We start from the raw sequence: 11667 nt of genomic DNA, 5'->3' as shown, positions 1-11667 counted from the left end.
AAAAGGTCAGCTGGTATAAATAGTACTAATAATATATATTTTTTGCCCAAATTTGATTCATTTTCTGCTTTGATTTACAAATTTCAATTTTTTAATATCATTTTTACTTTCTTTACTTCTAAAACGTAAATATGAAAATAAATTAGATATTTCGTTTCCTTCAACATCAGCTTTTATTTGAATTATATTATTAATGTTTTATTGTTTATACATACTTTTATCATGCCTTCAGTCCTAGTTTAATGAATCCCATTCATTTACCCGTTAAATCATTCTTCCTTTACTTTTTCAGTATTTATTTTTAATTCAGTAGACCTTTATATTTCATTAAGCCTCATAAATTCATTTTTAATATTTGTTTTAGTTTTATTCTCTGTTATTAAATGCCCACATGTTGGAAATCAATTTGATATTAATTTTATTTCGGTACCACATTTCTTCACAAATCAAGTCGGTGTCCTACATTAAAATGTGTTTGTCCAAAAGTAATACAGCAAATAAAATAGAAGAGAATGTTATGATATTAATATTTGATAATCATGTTTCCGTATCAGAAGGTGCAGTGCTCCCCGCTGTGTGCAGCAGTATATTACCCTGCTGTTACTGCTCTGTTGGGGGTAATTGTACACTAATTACCGTGAAGTTGTAAACCCCTCCCGCTGCCAGCTGATTGGTCAGACCCCGCTGGACATCAGGGTGTTGACCCCGCCCCCGCTGGTGTCCCAGGTATAAGAGGGTCCAGGTCAACAGCTGAGAGGCCAGAACAGTGTGACAGGACTCTACATTCCCCTGAAACACTCAACCTGCTTCACATCTTCTTCTCTGCTGAAAACAGTGTTGGCCTAGAAGCTTCTGTGTCTTTCTCTGGATTTTCTTCTTCCTTGGTGTGTTTTGGGACAGAGCCATGGAGCTGTCGGATATCTCTTTCCCCATCCCCGCCGCCGATGATTTCTATGACGACCCCTGCTTCAACACCAGCGACATGCACTTTTTCGAGGACCTGGACCCGCGGCTGGTCCATGTGGGCCTGCTGAAGCCGGACGACTCCTCCTCTTCCCCGTCGCCCTCCCCTTCCTCCTCCTCTTCCTCCTCCCCGTCCTCCCTCCTGCACCTCCATCACCACGCGGAGGCGGAGGACGACGAGCACGTCCGCGCCCCCAGCGGGCACCACCAGGCGGGCCGCTGCCTGCTCTGGGCCTGCAAGGCCTGCAAGCGGAAGACCACCAACGCGGACCGGCGGAAGGCGGCCACGCTGCGGGAGCGCCGGCGGCTCAGCAAGGTGAACGACGCCTTCGAGAACCTGAAGCGCTGCACGTCGGCCAACCCCAACCAGCGGCTGCCCAAAGTGGAGATCCTGCGCAACGCCATCAGCTACATCGAGTCCCTGCAGGCGCTGCTGCGCGGCGGCCAGGAGGACGCCTTCTACCCGGTGCTGGAGCACTACAGCGGGGACTCCGACGCCTCCAGCCCCCGCTCCAACTGCTCCGACGGCATGGTGAGTTCAGGGACCGACAGGTGTCAAAAGGGCTTTGTGAGCGCTTGTCCAACAGTTTTCTCTGGTGCGTCTTTACGCACGCAGCACCGAGGGCTTTATGTAGGTTATGTTTCATTTAGTGTTTTATTTTGCTTTTATGTTTATGTTTGATTCATTATAATTTAAAATTTTGATTTTCACATTTTTTACGCGCCATTTTACCCCATTGAACTTGAATTAAAGTTCTTGTTGGTGTGTTTTGAATATAAATAAATGGATCAATTTCGTCTACATTTCGTGTCTAAAGAAGCACACTGTCCCTGACCTGAATGCGGCCTGCACTGCTCTTCAATCCAATTTTAATAATCCGTTTAGGGTCAGATGGAAACATATGACCGAGTACATCAGATCAGATTTTTTTTTCCTGCAGTGAAGCTTCATCTGTCAGCGCTAAATGTGTCGCAGCGTTTTAGTTCTTAGCGGAACTAAATGGTTCGATTCCGCACATGTCGACGTTTTAAAGGTAACCTTTTATGTTTACGGGGATACAATTGTTTTTTGTGAAAGTATATAAAGATGCAATACATGTTTGAGAAAGTACTTTGAACGAGTGTATCGAAACGAATTCACGGTGTAATTTCGGGTGCCGTTACACTTAGTTTTATATGCTTAATTTCAGAGAAAAACCCCAAACATTTTGTTAAAAAAGAAAACATCACTATTCTATTTATCTATAAATCATGTAGCATAGACCAGTAGGGATTTGTGACTTTTTAATATAGATATTTCCCCTTTTTCTTTAAAATCTCTCCCCACCATTGCTGTTCTTCTTTTTTAGATTTATCCTCCACTCCTCTTTTTCATCGAATGCTGCAACATTTGATCATCCTGTTTTATCTGAAACTATAATATAATATATGAAGATTATGCCTTTCTGTTTCCTAAGGAATGTTGCTGTAACTGATTTCTTCATGTCTTTCTTCCCCTCTGCAGACGGATTATAACAGCTCGACCTGCCAGTCCAACAGAAGAGGATGTTACGACAGCTCTTATTTCTCCAAGACTCCAAATGGTAAGAAATGTGGATGAACTGTTAATAATATAATAACAATGGTTATATGATCAGCTAACAGGCCAATTAGGCTACTAATTTAAATAAATCAGCCTGCCAGTAAAACAAACACAGTCAGCAGGAAAGACAATCAGAACAAGCAATAAAAAGACGAGAACAATAAAACTGATGTCTGTAGATTATATTTTTGTTTAGAAGACACATCTATGCTATGTATGTTTGTTATATTAAAAACCACAGTGTAGAAAATTCAACATAAGCTGTTCTTTTGTTTTACTGAAAATATTCCATCCTACTGGGTTTCCATGGGAACGCTTATTCTAATTTTGGCACATTTCCCCAAAATGTCTCGCTAACTATTAACTAAAAGAAGTACTATTTACAGTAATTGTGTGTGTGTGTGTGTGTGTTTGCGCACGCAGAGCATTAAGCAGAAATAAAGTTGATAGAAGTTAAAAGCTGTACATAATGAGCATGAGAAAACAATGATATAAGTTGTTTTGTTATTTTGATGATTAAATTCATATCAGATGAAAGTAATTTACCAATGTAACCAAAGGACAGATAAGAGTTCACCATGTTCTTTATTTTAATTTATTTTAATGAGAACAATAACATATGTATTGTAATTATGAATGTGATCCTTATGAATGTGATTATTGTGAATGTATTATTAACTATGCTGTTTTACATCATGCAGGCGGTCTGAAGAGTAACCGGAGCTCGGTGGTCTCCAGTCTGGACTGTCTGTCCAGCATCGTGGAGCGGATCTCCACCGACAACAGCAGCCTGCTGCCGGCCGCTGACGGCCCCGGGTCCTCGCCAGCAGAGCCCGCCGCCGAGGCAGCGGCCCCGGGGCCGGTCCGGATCCCCTCCTCCAACACCAGCCAGGACCCCAGCCTGATCTATCAAGTCCTATAGACCCTCACACCCGGGACTTTGCTGTCCTGACAAAGCGTCTAACAATCCAACAAACACACTATTTTAATTTGGAAGTTATTGGGCTGAACTGAGTCTTCACAACCTGTAACGTTTAATCCATTCACACCTCTGTTTATTTCCTGAAGCCGAGATGTACGGAAGCTCATTCCTGCCAGGAAAACGTGTGAAAGATCCCACTTACTAATCCCAATGGACTTCAGTGGATGGAGCTTCATATTTTATAGATTTTGTATTTGCTGAGCAAACTCCATGAGCTGATGAAGATCATGAAATATAGCCAAAAGATCTGGAAATGGGCCTTCCAGTAACAATAATAGAAAACGTGTATTTCTAAATCTTCAGTCTTAATTCAACAGCTGTCAAATAAGGAGTGCTGAGACTAAATTATGTGTCAGCAACAAATATTATTCTTAAATGATAATCTCAAGATGAAGTTGTAATGACATGATTCTAATTTATTATGTCATAAATTAAACTTAATTTGAAAACTTTTAGAATCTATTTTGTGGAGCCGACTTATACAAAAAATATAGATTGAAAAAGTTAGAAAGTGGCTCGTCAAAGTTGATTTCATCATTCCAAAGTTTCCATCCATTAATTTATTTCCTGGCAGGAATGAGCTTCCAAGGTTCAACATATTTGATCCCTAGATTCTTGTTCCTGCTGTTAAAATAAATACATTTTACATTAAGATAAAACCGGGGCTGCATGGTGGTGTAGTGGGTAGCACTCTCGCCTCACAGCAAGAGGGTCCTGGGTTCGATTTCCCCGGGTCAGCCCGGGTTCCTTCTGTGTGGAGTTTGCATGTTCTCCCCGTATAAGCGTGGGTTCTCTCCGGGTTCTCTGGCTTCCTCCCACAGTCCAAAGACATGCAGGATGGGGATAGGTTCATTGGTGACTCTAAATTGCCCGTAGGTGTGAATGTGAGCGTGAATGGTTGTTTGTCTCTACATGTCTCCCTGTGATAGACTGGCGTCCTGTCCAGGTGTACCCTGCCTTCGCCCAATGATAGCTAGGATCGGCTCCAGCCCCCCCGCAACCCTGAATACAGGATAAGCGGTAGAAGATGGATGGATGGATTAAGATAAAACCACTTGAATATTTTTTTTTTTTTTGCTTTAAGTTATGAAAAATCTTTTAAAGGCTCAACTTGAGTCATGCAGATGGATTTTCTTCCTTTTGGTGTAAAAGTCTATTTGATGAAGGACGGAGGCCAAAAAACATCCATTTACATTCCTCCACTTTCATCCATCCAAAGTTGTAAAAGCTTATTCCCCTCAGGAACAAAACACCTGCAATAATGATATTTTACAAAGATGTCAGATTTCTGCAGGAATACATAACTGTGGGAGTTTTGTAGTGAAGTCTGTTCAGACCTTCTTCCCGTTAAACTAAAAAACATTTATTTCATTTTTTGTTTTCATTCACTGCAGCAGAGGACCATTTTCTGTTTCTGTACATATTATGTAAATAAGAGCTGATTTGTTCCAACTGAACGTATTAATTATGTATTTAATGTTTCTGTCTATATATGCTTTTGTTTGTTGTGAAAATGTTAAACTTTATATTTATACATCTGAAAACTGAGTGACATTCTAATGACAAATAAATGAACCTGCTTATTTATACAAAAAAAAACAGACTCTGGTTCTGAATTTATTTAATATTTTATTTTATTTTATGATGAACTATTTGCTATTTAGACTTCAGGATAAATTAAAATTGTTTTACTCAGGGAAATTAAACTATATTTTGCTACAAAGAAAACATTTATTTTGGACAAAAATCCTTGTACAAAACATTTGAACCAAAAGTTAATTTAAGTTGAAGGTAAGATATTTAATCTTTATTTTACTGAAAAAAATACAAACAATACTCCTTTTGAATTGCTTTTAATGTCAATTTCATTTTACAGTTTAAATATACGCTTATAATTTTGTTAAAATATGTATTTTATACAAACATCATAATGGTTTAATATATTTTGAAACAGCGGCAGAAATCATTATTAATTAATTATTTCAGTTTTATATCTGACACCAGGAAAACATTTAAATTTAGAGTGAAATAGTACACTTTGAAAACATGTAATTATCACAGTAAAATACAATCAGATGTTTGACATTTTCTTGTAGATATAATGTTCATGTACTGATTTACAAGCTGCTGAATAAATAAAGATTCAAGTTTTACAGCTGTTCACTCAAAGAGCTGCATCACCATCTTGTGGCCACGTGAGGAATTACATGTGTTTATGACCAGAAATAAAACTACTTATTTTTAAACTCAGGGCTACACAGTGGTGTAGGGGGTAGCACTGTCGCCTCACGGGTTCAATTCCCGGGTCGGGTTCCTTCTGTGTGGAGTTTGCATGTTCTCGCTGTGTTAGCGTGGGTTCTCTCCGGGTTCTCCGGCTTCCTCCCACAGTCCAAAGACATGCAGGTTGGACCTGTCTGTCTCTACATGTCAGCCCTGTGATAGACTGGTTACCTGTCTGTCTCTACATGTCAGCCCTGTGATAGACTGGTTACCTGTCTGTCTCTACATGTCAGCCCTGTGATAGACTGGTTACCTGTCTGTCTCTACATGTCAGCCCTGTGATAGACTGGTTACCTGTCTGTCTCTACATGTCAGCCCTGTGATAGACTGGTTACCTGTCTGTCTCTACATGTCAGCCCTGTGATAGACTGGTTACCTGTCTGTCTCTACATGTCTCCCTGTGATAGACTGGTTACCTGTCTGTCTCTACATGTCAGCCATGTGATAGACTGGTTACCTGTCTGTCTCTACATGTCGGCCCTGTGATAGACTGGTTACCTGTCTGTCTCTACATGTCAGCCCTGTGATAGACTGGTTACCTGTCTGTCTCTACATGTCTCCCTGTGATAGACTGGTTACCTGTCTGTCTCTACATGTCAGCCATGTGATAGACTGGTTACCTGTCTGTCTCTACATGTCAGCCCTGTGATAGACTGGTTACCTGTCTGTCTCTCTATGTCGGCCCTGTGATAGACTGGTTACCTGTCTGTCTCTACATGTCAGCCCTGTGATAGACTGGTTACCTGTCTGTATCTACATGTCTCCCTGTGATAGACTGGTTACCTGTCTGTCTCTACATGTCTCCCTGTGATAGACTGGTTACCCGTCTGTCTCTACATGTCAGCCCTGTGATAGACTGGTTACCTGTCTGTCTCTACATGTCAGCCCTGTGATAGACTGGTTACCTGTCTGTCTCTACATGTCAGCCCTGTGATAGACTGGTTACCTGTCTGTCTCTACATGTCTCCCTGTGATAGACTGGTTACCTGTCTGTCTCTACATGTCAGCCCTGTGATAGACTGGTTACCTGTCTGTCTCTACATGTCAGCCCTGTGATAGACTGGTTACCCGTCTGTCTCTACATGTCTCCCTGTGATAGACTGGTTACCCGTCTGTCTCTACATGTCTCCCTGTGATAGACTGGTTACCCGTCTGTCTCTACATGTCTCCCTGTGATAGACTGGTTACCTGTCTGTCTCTACATGTCAGCCCTGTGATAGACTGGTTACCTGTCTGTCTCTACATGTCAGCCCTGTGATAGACTGGTTACCTGTCCAGGTGTACTCTGCATTCGCCTAATGCAGCTGGCTGATGACTTTGCAACTTACTTTACCAAGAAAGTAAAAGACATCAGCTCCTCACTCACTCCTATATCCTCCCAGAAACCATCTCCACTAACTCTAAACTCCCTTGATCCTCCCTCACCTCAATTGTCATTGCAGCGGCCTTTAAGACGGTTACAATGAAGCCCCTCTTAAAAAAAAAAAACCCACTCTAGACGCTGCTGACATCCAAAGCTATAGACCTGTATCTCTTCTTTCATTCCTCTCTAAAACCCTGTGCCTACAACCAACTGTCATCCTATTTCTCACAGAACAACCTCCTTGACTCTAATCAATCAGGATTCTGGACTGCTCACTCCACTGAGACGGCCCTCCTCACAGTGATTGAGTCCCTGCGAGACGCCAGAGCCTCATCCCACTCCTCCGTTCTCGTTCTCCTCGACCTATCTGCTGCATTCGACACAGTCAACCACCAAATCCTCCTCTCCACTCTGGCTGAACTTGGCATCACTGACTCTGCTCTAACCTGGTTCACATCATACCTGAAAAATCGCAACTTTCAGGTCACATGGAATGGCTTTATGTCCAAACCCTGTTTTATGGACACGGGTGTCCCTCAAGACTCAGTACTAGGACCGGACTACGGTGGATCACTAGGCTCTTTAATCACTTGTTTCTATTTGTTCGCGCTTAATTTATCGCCAATGATATGTTGTGGTTTCTTTCTTTTGACAAATGTACTTATTATAAGTCGCTTTGGACAAAAGCGTCTGCTAAATGCCCTAAAGCTTACTTCCTGCTTTCGTACAGTGCAGACACTTTTCCTCTTTGCTCTCACCCCTGCCTGCGATTTTCTGCTATTTTTTGCTATCTGCTTCTCCTCAACAAGAAACAAAGAGCAGCAGCTCCTGGATATTTACAAAACCAGTGGGATTATATTTTCTTTTAGATAAAACAGGCAGTTTTCAATATTTTTACGACTTCCTCAACGCTACGCGAGGAGGCCTATACCTAACAAGATAAGCCTGAGCCTGTGCTACATTGCTTAAGGTAATTAGCAGAAGATGCCTCCCTTCTCTACGGAAGATTACCATAAACTCCTACAGAAGATTTTACTGTTGGAAACAAAAATGAATCGGTTAGAAGTAAATGTAGAAGTCAATGGAATTTGTGGGAACAACACCACTCTAGCACTGACTCAAAACAGTGGACAGGAGCATGCTAGAACCCAGCTAACTAGCAATAATGACGCTATGAAGAAACGGGAGGACCCTGTACACGGATTACCACTTCTAAACTTGATTTTATGTTTTTGACTGAAACATGGCTAGAACAAAATAACAGTGCAAGCATTCTGATCGAGACAGCACCCCCCAACTATAATTTTATTGATGTTTGTAGATCTGGGAAAAGAGGTGGAGGGGTTGCTGCTATATTTAAAAATACATTTCAGGGGAAACAGATGTCACTTGGTGTTTTTCCATCATTCGAATATCTTTGTGCTGTGTTGAAATGCTCTCCCAGAATTCTCCTGTTAATTATTTACAGGCCACCTAAATATTCGTCAAATGTTTTCGATGATTTTACTGAATTATTGTCTAGCATCTCCACTGATTTTCACTGCCTAGTTATAACTGGTGACTTTAATTTTCATATTGATGATTTGAATGACAAGGGTGCAAAATAACCTTTTACTATTCTAGACACATTTGACCTTTCTCAACATGTGAAAGAGGCTACTCATTGTAAGGGACACACCCTGGACCTGATTATCACAAAAGGTCTCCATGTTTCTGATGTTTTTGTGACTGATCCTTCATTGTCTGATCACTTCTGTGTTTTCTTTAATATTGCTTTCATTCCTGACACACAAACTGAATCAAATCAGATCAAAAAGCGGTACATCAATAAACATGCCAATGTACTCTCTAAAAATGCCATCTCCTCGTTACCACCTCTAAACCCATGTCATGCTGATGATCTTGTAAACATCTTTAATTCCAAAATTCTGAATGTCATAGATGTCATTGCACCTGCTACGGTTAAAACAATTTCTGGTAAGCAAAAGTCACCCTGGAGAAAAGCTGCTGCTGTGACAGCCCAGAGAAGAGAGTGCAGGAAGGCTGAACGAATCTGGCTAAGTAGTACTAAACTTCATATTTACCATGACATCTATAAAGAGAGCCTCCGGGCCTACAATTTAGTCTTAAAAAGTGCGAGAGAAACATACTTCTCCAATATCATAAGCAACAACACTAATAAGGCGAAAACCCTATTTGCAACTGTTGACAGACTGACCAACCCCCCAAACACAAATACCAGCTAAACTCCATTCCACGCAAAAATGCAATGAGTTTGCATTCTTTTATACTAATAAAATTGAAGGCATCAGACACGCCATCAATGTCTCAAACAAAAAGTTGGATCACCACCCTGTTCAGGCAGTCATGGCAAGCTTTAATGCCATAGACTCTAAAACTCTAGTGGAAACGTTGACAAATCTAAAATCATCCACCTGCTGCCTTGATGCTTTACCTACCAACTGTTTTAAGAATTTTTTTGACTGCCTATCAATAGACGTATTGCAAATAGTTAATAACTCCATTCAATCAGGCAATTTCCCAATTTCGACAGTCACATCAAATCAGTAACAAAATCGGCCTACTATCACCTCAAAAATGTAGCAAGACTTAGAGGGCTCATGTCAGCTCAAGGCATAGAAAAACTTGTGCCTTTATTACTAGTAGGCTAGACTACTGTAATGGTCTCCTTGCAGGTCTTCCGAAAAAAACTGTCAGGCAGCTACAGCTTGTTCAGAACGCTGCTGCTAGAGTTCTTACAAAGACCAAAAAATGTGAGCACGAATTGCTGTAAATTTACGGTGGATTTACAACAGTAGCCTACTGTATTTTATAATAATTGTAAAATACTGTTAAATATTCATCCCTCGCATGTAAATTAACAGTTAAATCAGTCATTTAACAATAACAGTAGATAACTGAAATTTAACAGCATAAAACAGTATTTATACTGAATTGCTACAAATTTACTGTGGATTACAACAGTATCTTACTGTATTTTAAAATAATTGTAAAATACTGTTAAATATTTATGCTTACATGTAAATTAACAGTTAATGCTCAGTTAAAAATAAGAAAATGTAATTTAACAGCATGAGACAGTATTTTCTGTCAAGGAGACGTGCCCTTCTCAAGACCAGTCATGTGTTCACCAGAGCAGGTAAAGTAAAGTTCTGCTTTTCTCCCAAAATTGATAGTGTCCAGTGTTGTTTTATCTGCATGATTATTGAACTGTTGACATTTCAGATGTTTCATTAGGTCTGTTTCATTAGTTCAGGTTGCTAAAAGGGCTAAGTGAAGCAAGCTCTGTAGCTAGCTTGAGCTCAATTAGCCATGGTCATTAGCCAGGTGTTGTGAGCAGTTAAAAAAACGTATTTTTAGTAAACAGTGTACACAAACAATGTTCTCATTGCTTGTGTTCATGTGTAGAGACCCTGGTGATACTACGAGCAAAGTTTCATGTTGTGTTGAGCCTTCTTAGTGTTTAAAAAATAGCAATTTTGATGCTAGCATAAGAGGGCCCTTGCACTTGAAAATTAGCTTGCCCAAAAATCTTAAAAGTGACTCTTTCATCGTAATTATGCATTTACACAAAGGTTTGACTCGTATACATTCACAAAAAAAGTCTAGGTTGCTTATTGGCGAGAGTTTAACTTGAACAGGCATTTGTTGAAATGACATCTTAGAGATTGTTCTGTTATTAAAGTTAATCTGCAATTTTGTTTTTATAGAACTGACTGTGCAACCACAAACGTGAAGGGACGGGAGGACTTTCCAAAGGGACTGAGTAAGGACCTACAATCCCTCCATTAGTCTTTCTTATTTTTACATTTTACCAGGTAGCCTACGTTGTGTTGCTAATTTTATATATTCATTTTTTTTCCAGGCACTCATCATCGGTGACTGACGAAACCATGGTAGAAGTACTCCACAGTCACTTTTCATTGTTCACATGTAAAAGACTTGTTTGTTTGCAATAAACTACAGCAATGTTATGGAATGTATATTCTCTTGTGTTCTATACCAGGGTTCCCGAACTTATTACTTATAGTCTGCATTTTTATTCAAGTGAGAGGTCCGTGTCCTCAGCTTATCCTGCTACTTTTCTTCAGTTAGCACACACAGATGAACAGTGATAACTGCATGTTGTTGCTGAATGTGTTTCTGATCCGTTCTAAGCACTAGAAGACAAGAAATTAGTAAAATACAAGAAAAGTCAAGCTGTGTGTTTATTGTAGGACTTTTGGATGTTGACTGTCTGTCTGGATGAATGTGGTAGAGCTGGGTATTTGAGAAGCCCTGCATACTTTGTTTTTAAATTGGTGAAAAAATAGCAGATTTTATAACACACTGGCATACACTGTAAAATAACCACAACCCAGAGTTATCCTACAGTCATGTACTGTAATCCAATATACGGTAATATACCGTTAAATAAATAACGGTAGATGCGCCGTAAAATTACCATGACCCAGTTATCCTACTGTCATGTGCTGT

The 11667-nt window shown here is 40.2% G+C and overlaps 1 protein-coding gene across 1 annotated transcript; it reads left to right on the top strand.

The window, feature by feature from the left end:
* Positions 1-410: 410 nt before the first annotated feature.
* Positions 411-4182, top strand: LOC311019164 (myoblast determination protein 1 homolog). The gene is made up of 3 exons (XM_084018414.1): positions 411-1495; positions 2468-2546; positions 3247-4182. The coding sequence occupies exons 1-3, from the start codon at positions 905-907 to the stop codon at positions 3465-3467; spliced, it is 891 nt and encodes a 296-aa protein (XP_083874540.1). The 5' UTR covers positions 411-904; the 3' UTR covers positions 3468-4182.
* The last annotated feature ends 7485 nt before the right edge of the window (positions 4183-11667 follow it).

This window comes from Eutrigla gurnardus (genome assembly GCF_963514095.1).
Source record: "Eutrigla gurnardus genome assembly, chromosome: 9".
NCBI classification, from domain to species: Eukaryota; Metazoa; Chordata; class Actinopteri; order Perciformes; family Triglidae; genus Eutrigla; species Eutrigla gurnardus.
The sequence above is the reverse complement of the archived record's forward strand: the minus strand, read 5'-3'. Positions and strand labels throughout refer to the sequence as shown.